The 24,248-nt window shown below is 41.8% G+C and overlaps 3 protein-coding genes across 3 annotated transcripts; 2 read left to right on the forward strand and 1 right to left on the reverse strand.

Annotated features, from left to right (window-relative positions):
- Positions 1-3,470: 3,470 nt before the first annotated feature.
- tmprss4a (transmembrane serine protease 4a) lies at positions 3,471-13,540 on the forward strand. The gene is made up of 13 exons (XM_070829852.1): positions 3,471-4,029; positions 8,404-8,458; positions 8,713-8,856; positions 9,086-9,238; positions 9,342-9,468; positions 9,600-9,719; positions 10,099-10,142; positions 10,385-10,547; positions 10,661-10,827; positions 11,164-11,259; positions 11,369-11,511; positions 11,735-11,887; positions 12,288-13,540. The coding sequence occupies exons 1-13, from the start codon at positions 4,024-4,026 to the stop codon at positions 12,297-12,299; spliced, it is 1,383 nt and encodes a 460-aa protein (XP_070685953.1). The 5' UTR covers positions 3,471-4,023; the 3' UTR covers positions 12,300-13,540.
- Positions 13,541-14,136: 596 nt separating this feature from the next.
- Positions 14,137-19,505, reverse strand: mre11a (MRE11 homolog A, double strand break repair nuclease). The gene is made up of 20 exons (XM_070829627.1): positions 19,437-19,505; positions 18,906-18,975; positions 18,613-18,745; positions 18,320-18,480; positions 18,136-18,223; positions 17,835-17,976; positions 17,626-17,740; positions 17,338-17,523; positions 17,067-17,238; positions 16,880-16,960; positions 16,666-16,795; positions 16,462-16,562; positions 16,177-16,347; positions 16,046-16,105; positions 15,783-15,963; positions 15,382-15,468; positions 15,095-15,159; positions 14,918-14,979; positions 14,669-14,765; positions 14,137-14,483 (listed from the first exon to the last, which is right to left on the reverse strand). Exons 2-20 carry the CDS (start codon positions 18,923-18,925, stop codon positions 14,442-14,444), a joined length of 2,094 nt encoding a protein of 697 aa, XP_070685728.1. The 5' UTR covers positions 18,926-18,975; positions 19,437-19,505; the 3' UTR covers positions 14,137-14,441.
- Positions 19,506-19,844: 339 nt separating this feature from the next.
- Positions 19,845-24,195, forward strand: cep57 (centrosomal protein 57). Its single transcript, XM_070829705.1, has 11 exons — positions 19,845-19,976; positions 20,407-20,593; positions 20,912-21,112; positions 21,218-21,339; positions 21,455-21,583; positions 22,203-22,280; positions 22,482-22,574; positions 22,927-23,007; positions 23,127-23,350; positions 23,430-23,574; positions 23,679-24,195. The coding sequence occupies exons 1-11, from the start codon at positions 19,929-19,931 to the stop codon at positions 23,862-23,864; spliced, it is 1,494 nt and encodes a 497-aa protein (XP_070685806.1). The 5' UTR covers positions 19,845-19,928; the 3' UTR covers positions 23,865-24,195.
- Positions 24,196-24,248: the final 53 nt, after the last annotated feature.

A 24,248-nucleotide genomic window follows, 5' to 3' on the forward strand; every position in this document is an offset into this window, starting at 1 on the left:
TATTTCATATTTCTCAGAAAACAACATAAGGACTTCCTTATACTGTAAAACCATTCATTTAATGATGCCAGTCAGATTAGATGGGCAGCTGCTGACACAATAACACCATTGAAGAAGTATTTTGTGTTCAAAGTGATGCAGAGCTTGGATAACAGGAACACACAATTAAACCTTAGGATACAATATGAGATAAGATATTCCAAATTATTCATATAGACATTCTTGGTGGAGCTTGACTGCCTGTTTATTTTATCCACTCTATTCATGTTTTTTCACCTTTCTCTTTCTTTTGTCCTGTATAATTTTGTTTTTTGAATTACTCTATATAATCTCAAATGAAATACCATTGAATTAGATCAATTTCTAACAATATTTGATCAATTTTAAAAAAGAAAACCGGTTTTGTTGAAAGCTTGCAAAGTTTCCCAGGTGATACTGAGACACCATACATTGGAGTCCACAGAACATGAAAGGTGAAGGTGTTAATTATTAACCAGTTATTTTTTCAGTCCGCACTTTCCGTAGCGTTTCTCAAGCTAAATATCAAGTTTCAAAAAATGCACACCATTGTGGACACAGAAGGGTTTGGGTGCCTTGACTGGCCTGTTGGGGAGATGGTGGTGTAAAGGCTTTGATGGTAAATTGAGGTGGTGTGCGTGTGTGTGTTAGGAGAGGGAGAAAGAGACAGAGAGGGAGAGGGAGGGGGAGGGGGAGGAAGGGAGGGAGAGAGAGACAGATGTTTGCTGTAGAAATGGAGGGCAGAGAGGTGGGATGAATTAACTCTGAAGGGTGTTTCCTGTTGAAACCATAAAAGTCGGTTGTGAAAGATGCTGAAATTTAGACATTAGGAATACTTTTCTCAATGTGGACATGGAGTGAACGAGTCGCGGCTACTTCACAGGTGAGAAAAAATACAATAGTAGTATGTAATCATGATTTTTAATCACTTCTGCTTTTTTTAAAACTATAACTCTTGTGGCACCTTACTAACTACAGTGTTTTTAATCACAATTGTATATATACGGTGGTATTTTCTTCTCAGATGAGAAAAGAACTTTGATCCATTGTCTAATCAAGTTTCCTAGTGAACTTCAGTAAACCAGAAGTCTGATAAGGATGTGTAATGCTTTAAAGGAACCCATGTTATCAAGCACATTTTTTTTAGGTTTGATGCCAGTTGGTTTTAGGGTGCCTTATGGTCCTAATATGATATGAAGTTATTCAGTAGAATTAAATTCAAATTCAAATTATGTTTAGATCCCTGCTTAGGTTTCCCTTTTGTTTATACTGAATTTGAATCTTTTGTTGTACTGTTTGCAAGTCAGTAAGAACAAAAAGGACAATTTTAGAGAATAAGTGATACTTAAAAGTGAATGCTTTTAGCTCTGATTCTCTGTCGGTACATATTCTTAATTACATTGCGATTTTAAAAATGCACACGCGTGTTAATATGTAACCCATATGGACTATAAACTGTTCGGGAAGTCAGCAGTCGATTTAGATGTTCTTGACCTTTGTATGCACCCAGCTTAGAAAACACCAGTGATTTTAGCAGCAGCAGGTGGTTTCATAGGCAAAGAGATGAAGACTGTGAATTCATCTGTCTGATGTGGACTGTGCGTTTGGCTGTAGTGCTGCGAGAGCTGATGGGATTATGAACAAAATGAAGCAGCTTGACTCCACGGAACAATAAAAGCCTCGAGTCAAACGAGGGCGTACAATTGATTTATTAGATCTCTGAACTGCTCTCATCCTCTCTTTTATAGCATGTACAAACATCTTGTCAGCCATTGTTCAACCATGTCAGACTGTCAGACAGGATAAATGTGACTGCACAATTAGAAATGAGCCATACTAGAGAGAATGGATGTTGTATACCTACTGTACATACAGTGGATAACACACAATCTATATATGTATATATTTTTGTACCCCATCATTTTACAAACTGGCATCTCTGATGACCCCACTTTTACTTAAACTAAGCTCAGGCAGATCAAACAAACAACAGGAGGTCACGCACCAGATTTCATACCAGGGTGGAGCCGCTAAATGTCTTGGCAACTGTATGACAACCTGAACATCAACAAGGTTAACAGAGGTTATTGGCTGAAAGAGACCTTGTATGAATGAGTTCATGAATCTCAAACTGATTTGCTCAGGAAGGTCTGTCTATCACCTTACCTACCTATCTACCTACCTACCTACAGCTATCCTCTATCTATGCTCACATACATGGTATACTCTGAGCCAATCTGAGTCCATAGGCCAAGTTTTATAAGTCAGGAAAAATTGGAAGCGAGTTGTAAGGTTCATTGCATTTAATAGTCCAGGTCAAGCAACACAATCAGCTTCTGTTTCTAACAATGGCTCTTTCTCTTCAGCCAACCTTATCAGTCTTTCTTCCTCACTCTCCCAATGTGAGCTATTTTACCCCCCTCACTTGTCTATGCTCAGTGTCCCAGAACTTAATTTTTAGAAGCAGTGACCTAGTGACCAGTGTGGTCATAAACTGCACCCTTAAAGGGCCCCAATCCAACCAGTGGTCAAAGCAGTGATAGAAAGTTTACAGTAACCCATAGAAAGTACTTTTCTGACTAGTGTATTGTGTTTTCATTTAAACCTTAATACTGGATCGAGTAAAGGAATGTTCAAATATATTTTCACTATATTAAGTGACCACCTGTTGCACTGTTTGGTGATGGACTGCCATGAAATGTTGTACCACCATTCTCAGTTCCCTGAGGACCAACACTTATGACTTTGGTGGCTTCCAGACCACCACCGTGCGGTTGACATTTTTGTTTCTCGTGAAATGTCGCTATTGGCTGGATTACCATGAAATTAACTGCAGACATTCATGCTCTCCTCTGGATGAATTCTATTATTCCGATCTGGTGATCGGTTGACTTTTATTATCATGTAAATGTTTTCCTTCTTGACCAAATAACTGCACAACTAGTATTTCCATCAGCCTCAGCTGTACTTTGTGTTCAGTGCTAGTTAGCAATTTTTAGCATTCTGTTGCAACACACTCAGATGGTGAACGTTGCAAACATTATAACATTATATTATACCATCAGCATGTTAGCATTGTAACTGTGAGTGTGCTTGTATTTAGCTCAAAGCACTACTGTGCCGATGTGCAGCCCTATCCTACCTGTAAACTCTTGAAGGGCTCGGAGTGTATTTGTCATGTTTCTGTTATGCTCACGGCATGGCATGCGTCACAATTTGATGTCAGACAGGATCTCCTGCTGACTGATACCAACTGTCTTTCTGACTAATCAAAACACAGATGACAGAATACACACACCTCGGCCTCTGGGCATGTTACTGCGCACACGCACACAAATGTCGTGTCTGAGTTTGCGTGTACAAACATGCAGCACAGTTTTTGTGTTTTTGCTTGTGTTTGTATCTTTGTAGGTGCATGATTGTGTTATGTTAGGGTAAAATCAGAGTGGTGAAGAAGCACTGAAGGGCAGCTAAGGAGTAAAGGACATAAACAGACGGTTAAAAAAAAGTTTGGAGTCGGAGGATGTGTGGGAGGAGGGACACTCAGGCAGGCAAACAGGTATGGACAGACAGTGAGAGAGAGAGGAGGGTTTGAGTGTCAGGTTACCCGGATTTCTTCAGTTTTTGTTTTGTTTAGTCAGTAGGGCTGGGTCATTCAAAAACAGCTCTCTCTGAATGTGCGGAGCGTCGAAACTTAAAGCCACACACCAGCACTCTTTATTACAGCCTTGGGGTTTCAAAGAAGGGCAAGCCAGGCACCCTTCAAGCTGGATTCAGTTACACTGCTATAGAAAGAAAAGAGAGGGAGAGAGAGAGAGAGAGACTGAATCAAACCAGGTTTTGTAGTTTAAGCCAGTGGAGCAGGAGGGTGAGAGAGGACGAAGGACATACAGGGGACAGTAAGTTACTTGGCAGTCCCACCTCCAGGGAGGGAGGGCAGTGTTTACTCTGTGCTCCGTGTCGGATGAGGTGCATCTAGGCCTTTCGAAGAAAGACAACTACATCATGTGGGTGAGTGCAAATGGAATCAACACAGTCATTGAGATGATGGCATGTTAGGGCACAGGTTTGCATTGAAGGGGCCATTTGAGTATCATCCCCACAAGATATCCTGGTAAGAAGTTGATTACCATAATGTGGAACAGAGACACTTTGTCACACTGAAAGTACTTTGTGTTTGCTTACTTGTGCTAAACCAGTCCACTTTCTCCAGTGTGCTGGCTCATAGCAGAAGATATTTTGCATGTTGAGAATGCTATCTACAATCTCATACATACAAGGCTTTAGTTTAACAATATGTTGACTTGCACTACAGTAGCTCATTAAACGTGTGTGACCAGTGACGCTTCTGGTGCAGGAAGGAACAATAAAGGTTCATATTGATCCAGCTGATCCTCATTAGTTGCATTTGATTTGTGTGTTAAAAAGTTAATTTTACCTGCAGGTCAAACTAGGCAGTAACATTTTTTCAGAGCGCATGTGTGCACCCACCACCTCATTATATAAATGAGCGATGTGTGCGGACCTGCATGTGTCTTAGTGAGTGCAGCCTAGTAAACACTGACTATAACTTGCACTTCTGCCGGTATAAATGTTCATGTTCTTGTTTGTGCCTCTAAATGTCTAAACATGCAGGCTGCACTGGTCTAGATCTCTGCCTTTGATTAAAGTTCATCCAACGTGTCACGCGTAGCTTCTCAAAAGCCCTTTTGTGAACATTTCAGATGAGAGAAACATAATCCAACAAAAGCTGAGCAACAGCAAGAGGAAGACCTCGTTTAAACAAAAGGTTTACCGTGTCAAGGCATGTGATTGTTAGGGCTGACCCAGTTATGCTTTTTTCGCTGAAGCAACTCCTACTAACGCTGGGTTACCTGGCTGGAGTCCATCATATGGGTCAGTCTGACTCTAAAAAGAAACAGAATCAGGTTTAAAACGTTAGTCTTTAGCCTACTGCAGAAGCAAGACATGGTGATGCTTGACTGCATGATTGTTTTGAAATATTGCTGTGGCTCACTGATGGTTTACAAAGTACACTAACATTATATTTTGTCCACTCTGGTAATAAGTCTTCCTTTAGCCATCTTGGTTTCCTTGGTTGGATGAACCTCCCACTTGTTTTCTGCTGTCTCATTCATCCCTTTATTCCGCTGTCATTTACTGTAGGCCTACACCATCACCTGGTACCTGCAAGATGGTATTAGTGATGAGGGCGTGTGATTCTTTTGAGGGTGGTATTAATCAGTATAATCTCAGAACAAATAATTTGTTTACATGGATGGATTACTATTATGCAGGTTTTTTTCAACTCAACTTCAATTGTATGGCACCAACGTGAGGTGAAAACTGGGTGAGTCTGAGAAAAGAATCTCAGAATCACCTTACAGCCTACAGAACTAATTATATGAAATAAAACAGTATTTTTGCTGTAAGTGAGTACCACTCTCATGTTACATACCAAAGAGCTGCAGGGCTTAATGCACACAAGTGAACAAGTCTTTGTTTCAAAGAAAATAGAAATCTGAGTCAAAAGCTGACGACACAACATGTAAAGAAAACGGTGTATGCGTCGTTTGACGTTGAAATGCTGTCTTATATAAGAGTTTCTCAAAAAAAAAAAAAAAAAAAACAGCCTTAGATGGCACAGCTGATTCATAGCAGGATAAAGTGAGCTCCCTTCCTCCCCAAAAAACTTGTCCAACAACATTCTTTGCCCCTCTCTCTTTATAGAGTTCATACACTTAGCTTGCTCCTTGCATTTGACTCACAAGAGCAGACTGTGGACGGGAGACGAGCTTTCAAAGATGATTTTGACTTTGCAGTAACTACAGCAGAACAAGCCTGATGACACACGCAAATAATGAAGTTCACCTCAGAAAAGCAGAAGTAAAAGTGAGAGAACACCATTAACAGTGCTCCCCATTATCTGTTTTGTTTACTTACAGTTCTGGCAATTAGTCAACAAAGATTTCTTTTTTTTTTTTTTTCAAAGAATGAACGAAAAGCTGTGAGGACAATACAAAGAACAGCAGGCAGACGAAAGTGCTCTTCAAACCATCAGTCCGTAACTATATACCATCTGCTGAAATTCTCCAAATAGGCCACTCAGCAGCCACATTAATGTGATACTTGAGCTACAACACAGGGATGAATCGAATTCGCCTTTGATGAATAATAGCACACGCACGCTACACTATCTGTCTGCCACCTACAACAGAGGCATAGAGTCACGTGTGTAATTGGTACAGACTGAATAATTTCAGCACCATTTCATTGGGTTTCATAAATCGGCTGTCAAGATACTAGTGATTAATAATCAAAAGTCAGCTTTGAAAAATCATTGCATAGTAGGAACTTCTCTGTAAAGCATTTTACATACTATAAAATTACTTGTTACATCAATTTTAATTTACTTTTCTTTAATATAAAAAGAATCAAATGAGCAATGTGACAATGAAGCTTTCATCGACTGTACAGCATCTTCTCAGCACCAGACAGCAGACAGACACAGTTAGCCATGTAGTGAAGCATTTAGCTTCCCTCAGGAGTTAGTAGAGACCAAACACAGAGCCAAAGGAGAGTGAACTGGACCTACATTTGGCAGGTGGCCTTAAACATGACTACAGATGAATAATAATGTTGCTCCATAACTGTCAGGTATGTAAATAAGCGTCTGTTTGCAAACACAACGCAAGAGATATGTCAACGGTGTTTTCATAACTTCTCACTGCCCCCAAGTGGCCAAAAAAAGTCAGCTATTGCGGATTTAGTTACTCAGCCAAAGGTGCCTCTAACAACCCCAAAGTAAAAACACACAGAGCCCCATCCTCTGTATTAAACACGTGTAGAAGCAGGAAAATACATTTTGTGGTTTAACACACGGTTAGCCTCCATTTCGGAGGTGTAGCAGTTAGCTTAGCGTTAGCCCCGCAGCACAGCTAACGTCCAGTCCTCATTTAATGTAGCCTGAACGACAGGACTCCTGGAGGTACAGTCATTCACGGTTAACGTAAGTAAACCAGCCAACAAGACAGACGTTTAAAAATTAAACAACTTACCAGGAGTTGCAGCTTTTTTTAACCGAGCTAACCGAGTCTCCCTCAGCCTCACCGTCAAGCTAACATGGCGAACCACCGAAGAGCCAGAGCAGGTCCTCACTAAGAGCCGGGCACTGGAGGGTCACTGCGACTAGGCACTACCTAATGTAACTACCTAATTTATTTATTTAATATTTATCCCTTAATGTTACATGTTATTATTACTGGAGAAGATTTAAAAATATATATATATTTTCAGGCACACCTGTGTGAATGAAGGTACCAGGTGTTGGGGCTCAGCTGGACATCAATGAGTAACAAGCTTAGCTAGTAATGTACATCTTAGTGCCAGTGTAAACCACTAGTTTTATTTTAAACTGTATATTTGAGGTCACTTTCCTGGTGCTAAAAATGCAAATATGTTAGCACCACACCGAACTTAGGATGAATGTTCAGATCTTTGGAGGATCTACCATCGTAAGGGGTTGCAAGATGATTAACAACATAAGACAGAAGAAAGTTATATATTTCTGCTCCACAGAACCACAGCTTTGGAAGATCCTGCTGTTGCACTGGGACATGACACTACACTCACAATGCAGACTGAAATGTACTGTTATGCAATTGGGATACAACTGATATTTTGCTCTAAGATATTTGAGAAGCATGGCTCTTTAATCTGGCTCCTGTGGTTAATGGGTGGCCACCCCTCTCACTATACCATCTTGCAACATATGTGTTCAGTGTGCATAATATCAGTTTCATTTGAATGGAGGATGCACTGCGTCTCAATAGACCCTGCCACACTACACCCCACAATACTGTACATTCAGAGTCTATCACTTTCATGGTGGAGTCTGTCTGATAACAAATTATGCGAACTGCCTGCAGCATATGGAGGGACTGACATATGCAGAAAGGCACATGGGTGTAATGTGACCACTCATTGTGGCACGCTATGTTCCATGTGTGCATGAACGGCAATCCTTTGTGGCTCCTCCTGTGGATATTCATGTATTCTATTCCTCTTTTACATGTGGCTCAAATTGTCTATGTTGTATTTTGTTTTCGAACAGATAGATGTGATTTATTGTCAAGTATATTTGAACAATTACATGGAAATTAACACAAAAAGTCACATGCAAACAGATCATTAAAACTTATAATATACTTATAATACTTATAATTATACTGGAACTTACATCCTAAATTACACAATCATGAATCTATACCCCCACCTGGACACACACACACACACACAGCGTATATTTTCTCTCAAGTCATGCAGTGCACTGTTGTTTGGACACCTGCATTCACTTTGTCATATGTATCTATGTTCTTTCCTCAGACAATTGCCCAGGTGCCTGAAGAAAGCATTAGACCATTGAATCCCAGGAAGGCAGGTAAGCTGTCGGTTGGTATTGGTTTCATGTTAATATGTGTTACTGCAATGATGGAGGACTTTTTTATGACCAGCCTGTTGAATACTTAGAAACTGCAGTGTCAAACAGTACCTAGAACTTGCACTTCCTCTTCACTAATTTTCTCTCCCCCTTTCTCTCTTCATTTGTGGTTCTCTTCATCTCCCTTTTCTATCGCTGCCCTTTGTACGTGTCTCCCTCTCCTGCCATGTTTTTTTTTTTTCACGTCTTCCCAGTGGTTCCACGGCCAGGCCGCCACAGAAGGCCCATGACGGCTCCAAAGACTCAGAAAGACAAGGCGTCTAAGAGGAAGAGAGTGCTGTTGACTGTCCTGACAGTCGTGGTCTTATTGGGTGTACTAGCCACAGCAGCATACTTCAGTGAGTCACAATTACTGACGGTGCTTTCTTCCCCTAAAGACACACACGCACACCACAGGATGGCATCATATACTATACATTAGCCGTCACTGCTTGGATTCTCAAAAAAAAATGGTTTGAAACGTGAAATTCAAGACAGCATAAAGTGTTAATCAAATAATCCAATCCAATGCTGTTCTAACCTGTGCTCTGCCCTTCTTTTCCAATGCGCCACACCTTTTCCCACCAGTTAAGCAGCTAATTGACAGCAAATACTTCTTCTGCAAGCATTCAGTGAAGTTCATCCCAATAGACAAAGCCTGTGACGGGAAAGATGACTGTGTTAAGGGAGAGGATGAAATTACTTGTGTGTCAAGTTTTACAGTGAACACCACCTTTCCAGGTAAAACAAACAGCCAGTTCTTCTCTCAGTATATCATGGCAGACAAAAAAACGTGAGAAAATTACTCTTCTTTTCTTCCTCTTTGTGCCATTCCTCCCTCCAGTGCGTCTCATGTCAGGTCGGCATATCCTGCAGGTGTACAGTCCTGGCTCAGGTTGGCGGAGTGTGTGTAGCGACGGCTGGACCCAGCAGCACACACACACAGCGTGTAAACAACTGGGATACACATAGTGAGTCTACTCCCACCGAGGATGAATATATGAGATTATACTCATCACACACACTCGATTATGTTGCAAGTTAATGACTGGGATATTTGGCGTGAAATCAAGTCTTACATCGCCCCCCTTTTTTTTGACAGTAAACCTCAGAGCACCAGCGTCCCAGTGGATGCTTTAATATCTTCCTTGAAAACCGGACCATTCACAGCTGTCAGGCCCGGGAGTACGACCACACCTTTACAGCAGGCTACTATTGACCGGTGAGTTAGGCAACACACCTGTCATAAAGCAGAAAAATGAAAGTCAGATGTCATTGTCAGATGTGAAATCATCTATAAAGCAGTACTGGTTTGGAAACTCTGTCTGTGTTCTGTTGCTTAACGTCAGAGCTGACAAAGAAACAGTTTACACAGACCTGGTTCCCCTCTGAACTAAAAAGTGGCTGCTGTGTGGAAAAAGAAAGCATTCTATATCATTTTCTGTTCCCCCCTTTTTATATTGGTATCAGTTCCCGTCTGTTTCTGTTCCCTTTCTGTCTGTAGATCACGACAAGTTGTCTTGTGTGTTTGACAAATTGTTTGGCCATTTTTGGCACATGTGTAACCCAAAATAGTTGATAAGCCTTTTTTTTCCCAACAGCGGTGCATGCAGATCCGGATCTGTGGTATCTCTGTCCTGTTCAGGTGAGTTTAATTTTTTGGGAAAGCAACCGCTGTCAGTCACATTGCTTACAAGGCAGAGTGGGCCTTGTTAGTGAAATAAGCAGTTTCTCACTAACTGGCATTTCTCTAGTAAGTGGCAAAACTCTGTCTTAGCAACATATGACTAATTCCTAATACTTCATGACAAATCAAAAAAGAGGAAGGGAAAAAAAAAAAGTTAGTTTGAAAAGGACCACAGTAAAGAATATTACTTTGTTTATCAGACTGTGGACAGGTAGGCTCTCAGGACCGTATTGTCGGGGGTACAGATGCTTTCATTGAGGACTGGCCCTGGCAGGTCAGCCTGCAGCAGGGAGGCCATCATACATGTGGAGGCTCACTGGTGTCACCACGCTGGGTTGTCACTGCCGCCCACTGTTTTACTGGGTCAGTATAACTTCCATATATACAATTTCTGATGATTTTCCTTCGTGGTGAACATCCGGTACATAAACTCATGCTCACATCCCCTCCTTGTTCTCTTCTGTTGGGCCTTGCAGCAGTAAAAAGGAGCTGAGTCGGTGGAGAGTGGTGTCAGGCCGGACATACATGGGCACACTGGGAGGTTCCTATGTTGACAGGATCATACTGAATGGAGACTATGATCCATCAAGAAATGATTACGACATAGCGCTGATAAGACTCAGCAGCCCGATCTCAGTGGGAGGTCAGTTTAATTTAATGCTCACAAAAACACACCAACAGAACTCACTGCCCTTAATTGATTGGTATATTTGTCAGCATATTGGTTAAATGATCTTATAAAGTCTCTAGAGACACGACCATGATAAGGGCAAGAAACAACATGGATTAAATTTTACTCTATTGCCTTCTAGTGGTGTATATGCCAAACAGCAAGCTCTTCACTTCAGATCAAATTCAGCCAGTGCAACCACTTGCTAACTTTAGCTGTACCTTTCTAAACTGCCAAAGCTATAACAAAAGCAAACAATAAGAACCCCAAAGGCAAAATTTTTAAAAACATGCATTGCCCGTCTTTCAGTGAGCCGCAAGCCGGTGTGTCTTCCTCCTAAAGCCTTTGGCCTTGCTGCCAGAGCCACCATGGCTGTGACTGGGTGGGGATACCTGGAGGAAAACGGTGAGAAACTTGCACACTCATCTTCATCAGCTACGACCTTGTGTAAAGATCACCGCTTCTTTGTAGTTACCATTATAACTCAAACGTCGCATCCCTATTCTTCCTTCAGGTAATGTTTCTCCATCACTTCAGAAGGCCTCCGTCCCTCTGATAGACCGGGCTAAGTGTTCCAGCCCAACAGTGTATGGTAATGCCATAACCCAAAGGATGATCTGTGCTGGTTTCCTGGAGGGGAAAGTGGATGCCTGCCAGGTAACGAACCACTGATTCCATTTACAATCATATTGATTAGGATGGCAAAATATTTCTTATGAATAATGCACCACCCTTTAAAACTGGATCTATTTCTTGTTATGCTGCTACAGGCCTGCGGTTCAGTATTAGCTGTCATCATCCAATTTTGATGTTCTTCTCTGGCAAATGGTTGGAATATTACAATGAGATTAAAATGTTATCGTGCTATTATGAATCTCAGGGGGACAGTGGGGGTCCTTTGGTGCACTTCACCTCCTCTCAGTGGCATCTGGTTGGAGTGGTGAGCTGGGGCGTTGGCTGTGCCCGAGAGAGAAGGCCAGGTGTCTACAGCAACGTTGAAGAGATGCTAGACTGGATTCATACAGTCACTGAGGTACAGCATACAGAAAAAGCCAAGTTTCTGTGTTAGTAAGATCCTCATACGGTTTTTTTTCCATAGCTTTCAGCTATAACACATATAGCAGCCTGCCTTTAGAGGACGGAGTTTACTCAGTTCAACGGTATCTCAGTTAGTTGAACTGAGAACACTTGCTGTGGACCTCAGTAAAGCTAGTCAGGGACCTGAATGAAAATTATAGTATATGCTCAGAGGAAAGCACATCACAACATCATCATTTCCACTCAAAGGCTGTAATTTGACTGAGTAAGGAAGAAGGGAAATGATTTTTAAAAAAAACCTTAACTGAAAAAACAGTAACATGTTAACATGAATGTAAAACATAAATATACTTGCTGCTTGTGGTCATGAGATAATTTTAACTTCAACCCTCCAGAAAAACCCCTGAGGTCCTCCATCGTGATGAGCAGCCACCACGACTCCAGTCTACCATGAACAGACTGTGAAACTAAAAGAACGTCTTTGATTCATTGTGGTTGACTCAAGATGGGGAGGCAGAAGAAGAGAAAGGGGAAGTTGAAGATCGCCCTTAGCAGCAACAAAGATGAACTGTTAAACACAGCCATAGGCAAAAACACGCTTTATACACACTTACTTCAGGTGTCGTTTGTGCCATTTCAGGTTCTTATCTCAGGGGACAAGTATATTTATGTTGTTATCTGTCACTGGTCAGTCACTGATTTATGTGTTTTTAAGACATGAATATTAAATGAAAATTGAATATCTAATCATTGGCGTTGACGTGAGGACTTAGCAATAACAAACTATTTCAACTGTGAAGATTTTGGACCATACCACTGGCAGACCTCAGACATAATGTACTTGATTACTACGTGCTGTGATTTTAGGTGTGCAATGGGATGCGAGGGTTCATATGGTAAACTGCTACGGTGGCCCTTCAGGCAGTGTGAAGCCTCAGGTTACAATCACTAACGTTGTAAAAGTGTCCCTATTAAAAGGGCAAATGCACCTTTTTACAGCACCGATGGTGTGCTCGCTTCCTACCATAGATTGATTTACATGAGCACTTTAAATGAAGTGAGAATAACTTGATCTCACTGTATGAGCAGATGAGTCATGTAAATAGCCTAATAATGCACTGATGATTGCAACTCGAATCACAGTTATGTGTTCGTAGTGCCTGAGTTTCAAAGTGCAGTGAGATATCCAGTGTGCCTTCAGAAAACTCACGCCATAGCCAGAATATTCACAGTGGCCCTAAATTTCCCTCAAATTTGAGTGAGCAACAGGAAGTGCAGTATGTAAATTGACCAGAGGCGTACACTCGGGCGAAACACTATCATTATTTCCTCATTTTAAAGTAATCCATGTGTAGCAAAGCACAAGAATACATCAACCTGTATTTTTTTGTGTATCTGTCACTCTCTAGTCTATAGAGATCTACACAAAGGTCATTAGAAATTGGCACTTCTGAATTTAAAGTTAACATATTGTATTATACCTTATGATATAAAATAGTCACATGTGAAAAGCATTTCTTTCAAGGTTTGCAAACAGTATGCAAACTGTGGACTGAATGTCTGACTGTAAATATGGTACATTTTGGGTTTTTTTTTATATATATACCTGTAAATAGGTTGTAAATATAATAAAGACATTCTTCTTTAACTTGGCAGTTGTTTTTTTTTTCTCATACAACTGACTTGATATCCTTTGTGTCTGTGCTGGAAACTGGATCTCCTCTTGTTCCATTCAGTGCCTTCCTCTTCCCACACATGCACACGCCCTCTGACCCATAGTTAACAAAAGGAACAACAGGAAAAGAATTAATGAAAATCATTATATAAATTCTGAACAAAAGATGATGCACATTTCATCTCAAATTCCATGCGCACTCAGTGATACATACCCTAAAATTACAAGCTACTGTGCAATAAAGTTAAATTAAAGTTTAATTAATTGATTAATAAATAACTTTATACCTTAAAAAGAATGTTTGGAAAAAGTTAAGATATCTACCTTACATCTTGACAAGATCCTAATTTTCATAAATGCAATGATTCTTCAGGTTTTGTCTTTGTCAGTACAAAGTGCAAAGTAGGGAGTGAGAATGACTTAATTTTTCCAAATTATATTCTATTGTAAATTTTTCCACCTTACTTTCACTTCTACCACTGGCACATTATGCACACACAAGGCTATTCCCATGACAACCTTTGAGAGCGAGACACAGACCATAATTCAAAAACAAAAGAGACAGATGATTATATATGAAAAAACATTTATTTCCTGAACGTTGGAGAAAACCCAACACTGATCGATACTGATGTGCATTAGCAGATGTGCTCCACCAGTCAACAGGTTTAGATGGCGACAAGCAAATGAGGGTCTGACAACTGGACAGTTTAACTCCAAGTAATAGTAGCTGATCAGCTTAATTATTCATTTTCAGCGTTGGGGTTGGAAAGTGCTGACAAATTTGAAGCATGTACTGTGAAGTCCTCCCGAAGCCTGCCTTGCTAATTAGCTAATCAACAACATTAACAAGTGTCAACCATAAATGATGCACTCATCTCCGTGAACGATGGCTGGGGCCTTTGAATGGATTATCCTGTAACATGAAGATGAAAAAAGGATTAAAACACTGGATAGGCAAAACTGAGAAGAAAATCACGTATGTTTAAGTTATTGTTTGGCAAGCAAATGTAAAATGGATTATGGGAGAGGTAAATGCATGGCTGCACGTTTTTCTTAGAAATCCCTGCATGGTGGATGCAGTGACTACTGATCTCTTACCTCATCATCATCACTGTCATCAAATGCAACTCCTCTAGATGACTGGCTCTGGCTCTGTGAGCTGTGCTTGGTGAAAGAGGACGATGACGATGACGGTCTACGGTAAGAGGGAGGGAACAAAACCGTACTTTGTGTGTGTATATAGTATATACATTAACAATGCACAACATGTATATCTATTCGTCATTGCATTTTTTTTCTTCTCTTAAAAGGACTGCAATTTCACACTGTAGACCAAAAAATATATACCTTGGAGGGGCACGGGTGGCTTTCATTACAGGTATATCTTCATCAGAGTCATCAATGGTCACCTGGAGATGGATAAATATGAGAAGCAAAGTTAGAGGATGGCACAGTTTACACATAAATCATAAATAAGAAGGTGTGCGTGTTTACTGCATGCGTGTGTGTCATCATTTGACTTACTTCATCTGCTGTGTGCGATGTGCTGGCTCCACACCAAGATGATCTCTGGGATGAAGCTTGAAACGCTGAAGAATGAGGTATAAAGAAGAGGGAGGAGAGACACATTGAGCGAGGAGTCGAGGTGAAAGCAAGGAAGAAACTAAAAGTTGAGGAGCGGGACAATGTTGTAAACGGATTCAGACAAAAGGTTTCTGTGCTTATTGTGATGGCATTTTTATGCTGTGTACAGAACATTAACTTGTGTGTCTGTAGATCCTCACCCTCACGCATAATCTTAAGTCTCCTACCTTGCATGATGCCTCTGCTTTGGGGTGGTGCTGAGGGTTTCTGGGAACGGCCTCGACCGGCTGGCTTTGGTTCAGAGGCAGCTGCACCTGCACGGATAAAATGAACGGTTCAGAACTGGGATTCAAGATTCTGTGCACACTTATTAACTCCCATCTCTTATTTCCTTTGCATTTTTCATTGTATACACACGGGGCATTAGCACTGGTATGCAGCCACAATATGTCTGTGTACATTTGATGTAACCTGCCACTCAGGCACTCAGTGGTGTATTTGCTCTGAGTCACTGCTTTATACCAATCCTATGTTCTTCAATTAATATTTAAAACATCTATTTACCACTGTGCATTGCTCTCTAGGCCTCCATTTTCACTTCATATCATTACATAATATAAAAGCTTACCTCTCCCTCTTCCCCGGCCACCCCGGCCACCCCGCCCGCGGCCTCCTCGCCCCCTGCCTCTCGTGGGGGAAGGGAACGGGACTGAGTCCTCATCAGAGTCCATAGCAACATCAGCAAGGTCATCCAACATATCCACGTCACTGCCACGCTCCAAACGGTGAGCTTTGGCTCTGTTCATAGCCTGAGAGAGAGATAAAATGCACAATATTAGACACATCAGACGCATGTTTTTTTTTTTTGGTGTGTGTCCATTCGTTACTTACTTCTGTGATTTCATTCTCCTCCTCAGTTGTGTTCTTTTTCGAGTCTCTGAAACGCTGGATCTGTAAAAATGAAAATGTAAAAACACACACCCTTATAACGTCGACTTCACCTGCAAGCCCCACACCCTTACCTCCGCGTCTATATCCTGCTCTGTGGTTACTCCTCTGGCCTGAAGGTGGCGCTGTGTCTTCTCTAACTGGTAAGTGATCAGCTCCTCAATGGCATCTTTCTCATCTTTGTCTACAAACTCCTGAATGGCCTTCCCCATGCCCTGCTCGGTCAGGAGGGACAGCTGTACCGTCTGTGAAGATATGCACGCACACTTTTCAAAAGAATATACGATGGAAAGAGTAATACAGATAAGCATTATGACACCTTGTAAGTATGTGCATATGAATCAGTGTGTGTACAGCACCTTTTCTGCCGCCTCAAAGTATTGTTTAACCAAGTCTTCCACTCTCAGACTCTCAACTGCTGCGTTTTTTAACAGTTTGCCGTAGTCGACATTGATCTCATCTGAAAAGCACAAAGACTGAAACATGTCAAACAGACAGTATACTGTACATTGATTTATGGTGTATACTGTAATCCACAGCCGTCTATTTAATCTGCGTCAGACCTTTAACGTCCTCCTTTTGCTCACGACGTCTGAGAAAGTGAATGATGTCTTTTGGGTTGGCTACTCGATCCACGAACTTCTGACTGAAGCGGGAAGTGTTGAACGCCTCAAAGCCTCCACTGTAGTCCACCTGAGGAAGGTGATGAGGATGATGAATTCGAATGTAGAGTGAATATTAAGGCGTGTGCACATGCTGCAAGCGTGTCCATGTTACCCTCAGGCGAATAAGAGGCTTCTCTGGGGTGACCGGACATCCGAGTCGTTCTCTTTCAGCATCTTCGAGCATCTCCGTGACCTACAGAGGAGACAGAGAAAGATATAAGGGGACAGATTAGAGGCAAGAAGGATAAGGCGACTGAGCAATAGATCTAAGATTGTTTGTTGGCGCCTTTGAGTGTTACCTTTGCATAGCACAAGTCCTCCACCTTCTTTGTAACTTGGGGTGTATCAGGCGTAAAGACGTCTTGGTAATCCGCCAGTACCACATCCTGGATGAAGAACTGACGCACCGTCTTTAAGGGGATCTTCTGTAGGTTCATCTTGCGACCTTTCACCCTCAGCAGCCCTATGTGCCTGGATACACACAAACAGCGTGGTTTGCCTACTTCATCACTTTAAAACACATTCAGGATATGGATGAATATCATTCACTGCGCATATGTGTATTTGTACTTCTTGGTAGCCTCTCCAGGGGACAGGGAGGTGGCTACGGAGCTGCCCGGCTGTGTCACATAGAAGAGCTGCTGTTCATTTCTGCTCGGCGCTATTAAACACTCGTGCTCGTGACCCCACACCACCAAGTCAATAAAATCATCCAAGAACTGCTCAGGTATGTAGTTAGTGGGTCCGTGCTTACTCCTAGAGAGAACACAAAGATAAATAGCAAAGTTAATTCTCATGGTTTGATGTTTGGCACTGTATGTCTAAAATGTACGGCTCTTCCCTCATGCATGCACACACCTGTTCTGGTGGATGGCAAACAGGTTAAACCATTCATCTTGGTCTTCTTTGGGGCGAAGCATAGTTACCTGGTTGTTGACAAACATCCTGTACAAGCGCTCATCTGGGATAGAGCCTACACACACATACGCACATTTGAGAAACAACATTTCCTATTTTTATTGATCCAGGGAGAATGCAGACAAAGATTACACAAAACACACACTTACCAAGACCGTATAAGGCTAATTTGGTGTTGCCTTTCTGCATGAGGATGGGACTAATCTCTATCCTCTCTACTGAATTGGAGTGACCGAAGTGATTGATAAGACCAGAAGCACTTATCAGATCCAACGCACACAAGCCTTCAGCCTTGAAGAAAAGAAAGAAAACTGTAAATTAACTAAACTGATATATAACATTATGGGAAATTACGATAACAACAAAACAGACACACACAAATGTGAATGTTTGCAAATTAAAATCTCGTGTTGTGTCTAATAATTTTCTTTTATATTAGCTGCAACTCACCCCAGTTGGGTCATCATGGTTACCATGAATGCTAAATGCAGGAATAGAGATGTTCAGATTTTCATCTTGATAGTTAACCCAGGGGAACCTAAAACACATCAACACATATACAACACTAATATAACATTCATCCAACAAGAAGAAGCAACTTTGCAAGAACGAGCGAACAATCAAACGAACTGACTGGGTCGTGTTGAAGTTGACAGTCTGGTCGCTGAGAATGTTGAAGTGTATGGGAGTGTCTCCCATGCAGTATTTTCTCAGCATTGTGATGCAGTTGTGGAGGCAGCGGCGTGACGGCTTGTTGTCGTGGAACAAATCACCACCAAGCAGGATGAAATCTACCTGCAAGCAAACAAAGAGAGAGAGCAGTGGGTGTTCAGGACAGGTAGACTTTGGGATGAAATCCATCTGATCCTACACACACACACACACACACACACACACACACACACACGTCCATCAAGGTGTGCGTACCTGATTTGTCTTGGCACATTTCAGGATCTCATCTAGTGTGTTGTAAGTGTCATTGCAACGGATAGCGTCCTTCTCGAGGTAACCAAGGTGAATATCAGTGGCGATCAGGATCTTGAATGTATCCTCATCATCCCTAGAAGAAACCACATTAGGTCATTTTGAACCTGGAGACACATGTGCATTATTATACACTGTGCATTAACTGAATATAAACAAAACCTGTGATTCAGTGGGTACAATCACAATATATTTGGTCTGAGAAAGGTTCAAAGTTATGATTCAAACAAACTCACAAGGGGTTTTCCGAGGACATGATTGTGTGACAAAGTGAAAGTCTGTTTACACCTGAGCAAAAGGCCTCTCCTGCAGGAAAAAAGGCAGTAACATTACCGCCACATCTAAAAACTACTGTCAAAAACATATCGGTTAGGTCAGTAGAGATAGCTTTAAATTAGAAAACCAAGTTTAACATCGGGCTCACAGGACAATTGGTGTTATGAGACATTAAAATACATGGTGTAATACTGTGTGATAGCCAGCTAACTAGTGATCACTTCGTTAGGTAGTAGCTAACAGTAACCTGTAGCTAAATAGTAAATGGTTACTGGTGGTACTGTGAGTTATGGTTAAATTAACATTGGCTTTCACATTAGCTAGTAACCCTTGAGTTAATGCGATAGCTAACACGAGTTTATGTGTACACATCGGATGGGTCTAACCGACGGTAAGTATGTCTATTAACTGTTAAATATTCATATCAATAATCACTTGTTGTGTAGAATATGCTATAAACTACAACTCGAGAAAAACGTGTTGTTACGCACCTCCTCTTTAATCCCAGAACAGGCAACTTTGTCATAAAACTCACGGTAAATCGTGCAAACCCTCTCTCCGCTCCTCCCAGATGGCTCAGAGTTATTGTAGTTTTCTTCTTGGGTACCGCTGTTCTAAACCTCAGGAGATAAAACTACATTTCCGGTAAGCATGTAATGTGCATTTGTTTTATTTAAAGTGCGCACCGGTGTGGGTAACTCTCAAACATAGCACCAACGTGTGATTGCGCGGTGTCTGACGGGCCATGCGGGGATTAATATCAAGCAAACCCCTCGGAAACGCTGGACTGTGCAGCTTGTCAAAGGGATGTTTTCTTCTCGTATTAGCACTGGCAGCTGTAGAAACGGCGCCTAGCTAGCAAACCTCCAGTTTTAACTAAAGGAGTAAGGCTACACTTTTAAACAAAACTATTATTAGCATGATTTACGCGTTTTAGAGCCTGGTTAAGCTCATGCGAGGCAGACTGGATCGGCTGCATTTCAATGGAGACTCTGTCAAAAACACCCGCTGCTGATGCCACGAGTGAGAAGGTAGCTTCACCGTTACTAGACTGAGGGCAATGTGACATAAAAGAGAGGAAAATGCAGTTCGCCACCGTTTAAACTGACCATAGAGTGAGTTAGTTTATAGGACAGCTACCTAAACCTAGCAGCAGTTGCTACAACTCAGAACAGCTGGTGTTGCAGACACAGAAAGTATACTATAGTACTATAAATATACTGTAAGTTTCAGCTTCATGTGCTTATTTGACTTTAGCAGGACAGACATATCATGTTGGGACGTCACGTTAAGGGCGAATTTAAGGTTTTAAATCATTTAACTTTCTGTATGTTGTGTGCTGATCCCCATTAGTGATATATTGTAAATGTCAGTGTTGAAGATGTGTTTGTAACGTTATATCTGCAGTATTCTCCAGATATTTGTGGATGCTGTTCAACACTCAGCCCTGTTTCTCAGCAGGAGCTCCGTCCACCACCACCATCCAGTGGAGTGGTATCTGACAGCCTGTCACTCACATCTTACAAGGAGTATCCTGCTCACCGGCCCTTCATCAACACACTTGTGCACCACACACCTCAAACACGCACTCATCTGTCACGTAGCCCATCATCACCCAGCAAGGCTTTCCCAGAGACCAGCAGTGCAGGTAACTTTAATTTGTGCATTTGTGTGTGTGTGGGTTACTTTCCTTGTACAAAGTTTCCATTCAGGCACTGCGGTGTTTCAGAGCTCCATGGTTACAGCATGTGCAACATGATGCCGCACCACTTGGATGTCTCAGCTGCACTGACATCTATTCATTCTCTAAGTCCTACCCTCCCATTCTTCTAAATGTATAGTCTAAATCATATCTTATTACGCCTTGACTGTAATCATATCCTAAATATGTGTGAAATCTATCAGCATATCTCCACATGCATCATATTATTGCATCTAATCTCACACACGATCCGTATGTGTGTAGCGATTCTGTCTGCCTTGAGGAACCTCCAGGAAAAGATTAGGAGGCTGGAGTTGGAGAGAGGACACACAGACCTCAGTCTGCGCACTATGGGGAAAGATGCATCACACACACGTCTGCAGAGTAATAAAGTCACAGAGAGACTCTTAAATGCTCAGACAGACTCAGACAGAGAGATAGTGGGCCAGTCCAACTGCAATCAAGGTGAGTTTATGAATAACATATTTAAAATTTTAGCTGACATTATTATGTTTCCTCTTTATTTCTCCCTCCTTGTATCTTATGGTGTCTCATTGTTCCTCTCCACAGTGTTGATCACCCACCTGGCTGCTGCAGAGTCTCGCTGTGTGAAGCTGGAGCGGCAGCTGGATCACATGAAGAGGATGCTGCGCAATGCCAAGGCAGACAGGACCAGCCTGCTCAAACAGCAGGTTGACCCAGAGTTCCTTAGTGTCATAGACTGTGATGCGTAGATGCTAGGACTCTTCACGTATGTGTGAGTGTGTTGATTTGTATAATTGCATTAATTGTTCTTTATGCTTTCAGGTTTCCTTGGAGACAGCCAAGTCAGCTGAGCACCAGCCTGACGCAGTGTCGGAGCATGCCCATTTGGAAAAGCTGGAACGATTGGAGCAGGAGTATCTTAGGCTGATGCGCACACAGAATAACGCTGAGGTACACACACAGACACAGTGAAATGCAAGTTAAGAGCAATTGCTGCCTGTAATTATAAATTTCTATGCAGACGAAATTACACTAATTCTTCAAGCTTGCTCACAGCCCGTTTATTTATAAACACATCAAACAAGCTTATGTTAGGGTTAGGGTTAGCGAAGTTAAATGTAAATGTAAATGTATTAAATTCTTTTCTAGAGAAATGCTGAATACTTTTACCTCTTCAGGTCTCAATTTGAGAGGGAAAAGTCACTATTTGGTTAAACTGTTAAAATGTCCAAACAAAGGCCATAAATCTGTGACGAGGGGTCAAAAGTAGACACTGATGAGTTCTAAGGGGTCAGAATACAAATCCTGTAGGTCAGAAATGACTGTTCCAGCTCTGGTTCCTCAGATCAATTCAGAAGTTATAAGCCTGGGTGGCCTAGCACTCTCCAATTTTAACATCCCATCTATCATTCTGTCAGCTCAGACGTTTATCCAGGGTATAGTCTTACCTGACCACAATGATGTCAAAAAGCTGATTTATGATTTAATCTCAAGTGGGCAGCGACAAGAGGAAAATTGTCTTGTGATTGTCTCCACGATAACGACGATTGTGTGTGTCTGAATATGTCAGATGAAGATTCGGGACCTGGAGATGAAACTACAGGAGGAGGAGCACCAGAGAAAGCTGGTCCAGGATAAGGCCAATCAGGTGACAAGGCCATGATTTATATTTCTCTTGAGCTTCTATTTTCCTCCTTGCACCCACCATTGACAGCTTATAATGTTTCTTATACTTGAAAGGAAGCTCAGTCTGTTGTTTTACATGACATACGTATTCTGCTAAAAGTCAGTGCTCTCACACACAGGCTTGCACATCATTTTCTGTGGGGTTTTTTGTGTGTGTTTTTAGCTACAAACAGGTCTGGAGGCCAATAGGATACTGCTGCAGTCAGTCTCACCTCGCCTGTCCACCAGACAATCTAAAGAGAAGTCCAATTCCAAGGTGAAGACATTAGCGTCTGTAGTTCAAGGTTTTACTTGAGATTGTTTCTTTCACTCTATATCAGTAGATTTTTGGACAAATGTAACAATACGGCTGCAGCTTAGTGCTTCTTGTTTGTACATCTGCAAATGTCATGATGAGTCGAGTTGAAGGAGTTTAACTGCATTCATTAGAATATCCTGATAAATTCTTAAAATAGTAAAAGAAAGTTCAATTTTCTCTGCTTTTGTTTCTCCAAAAGCATCACCTATTTTTCTAATGAGAATAGCTCTCTTTTCTCAGCTTGGTGTCATTATGAAATTAGTGTTTTCTGATCATGGGGGGGAAAAAAAGTAATTTTTTCTCTCTCCAGAAATCTCCACCACAGCAGGCGTCCTACACACAGCCACACTACAGACTGAGTCTCAGAGATGTACCATTTGTTGCTGGAAAGGTAATATGGCCATATATGCATTTGTGCATAAGAATAAAATGGTTTGTAGTTTGTAATGCTTCCCTTTACAAAGGCTCTCTCTAATCGACTCTCTCTCTCCTCTCCTACCTGACTTTCAGTCAGTAGGCTGCAGCCACTCAGTCCGAGCAAACGTCCAGTCAGTTTTGTCTCTCTTGAAGCGACACCAGCCACACCTCTGCAACAGCCGCGTCCTCTCTAACGGCAGCTATGAGACAGCTAGCCGAAGGCGTTCAGACAGTTCCTCTTCTTCCTCCTCTGCTTGTGGTGAGGAGCTTTCAGAGCTGCTACAAGCACTACAGGAGGAGCTGCGACTTATGAGCTTGTGAGTGTGGCGGCATTTGAGCTCTATGAGGAGGGCAACTGCTTTGGGATAGTGATGAATTATATTGTGTGTATTGTAGGGAGCAGGATGAGTTGATGAGGCAGATGGAGGCCAGTGTTTCTGAACTGGAAAGAAAAGAAGTCCAGAGGGAGCAGGAGACACTGTTACTGAAAATGGAGAGGAAAGGAGAGCAGATCAGTAAGCTCTACAAACACAAGACACAGGTTGGTTCTCACGCCAAAACAATTCAGTTCACGCACTGCCAAACTGTAAAAGTAAAATTTTGTTTTGTGGCTCCTATCCTTTATCTTTCTTTTCTCTTTTCTAGATAAAGAAGTTAAGAAAAGAGGCAAATTCAAGGCGGAGCAGCAGGAATGAGGTGAGAGTGACTACCACAGTGTCCACCAGAGGTCGCTCTGCTGGAGCCGTCAAAGTTCAACCAGGAGAGAGAAGCAGGAGGAACCTGAGGTTGCTCAGGGACATGAGGGCTCTGCAGACCTCATTACGGACCTGAAACCCACCAGGACATGAACACAGAACATTAGGTTCATCTCATTGGTGCTGTCTACCTACTTAAGGCCATCATTTTACCATCAGCACAGCCAGAGACTCATAGTCCCCACAGAATGTGGCAGACCAGCCTGTCTTAAACAATGATCCAGAAATAGATATTTTACTCACTGTATTAGATGTAAAAACACTGTGTTTTAAAGGCAGAGTCAGCAACACTGGAGAAACTAGTGTGGCATACCATTAGATTTTAGAGTAAATTATGGTAATATATGGTGAATGGGGACTAGGATAATCAGGAGACTCTAAATACAGACAAAGGAGGATAAATTACACTAGGCAATAGTTGAGTAAAACTCAGGAGACAGATTGCACCGAAAAATGTTTG

The sequence above is a fragment of the Pempheris klunzingeri genome, chromosome 4 (assembly GCF_042242105.1).
Source record: "Pempheris klunzingeri isolate RE-2024b chromosome 4, fPemKlu1.hap1, whole genome shotgun sequence".
NCBI classification, from domain to species: domain Eukaryota; kingdom Metazoa; phylum Chordata; class Actinopteri; order Acropomatiformes; family Pempheridae; genus Pempheris; species Pempheris klunzingeri.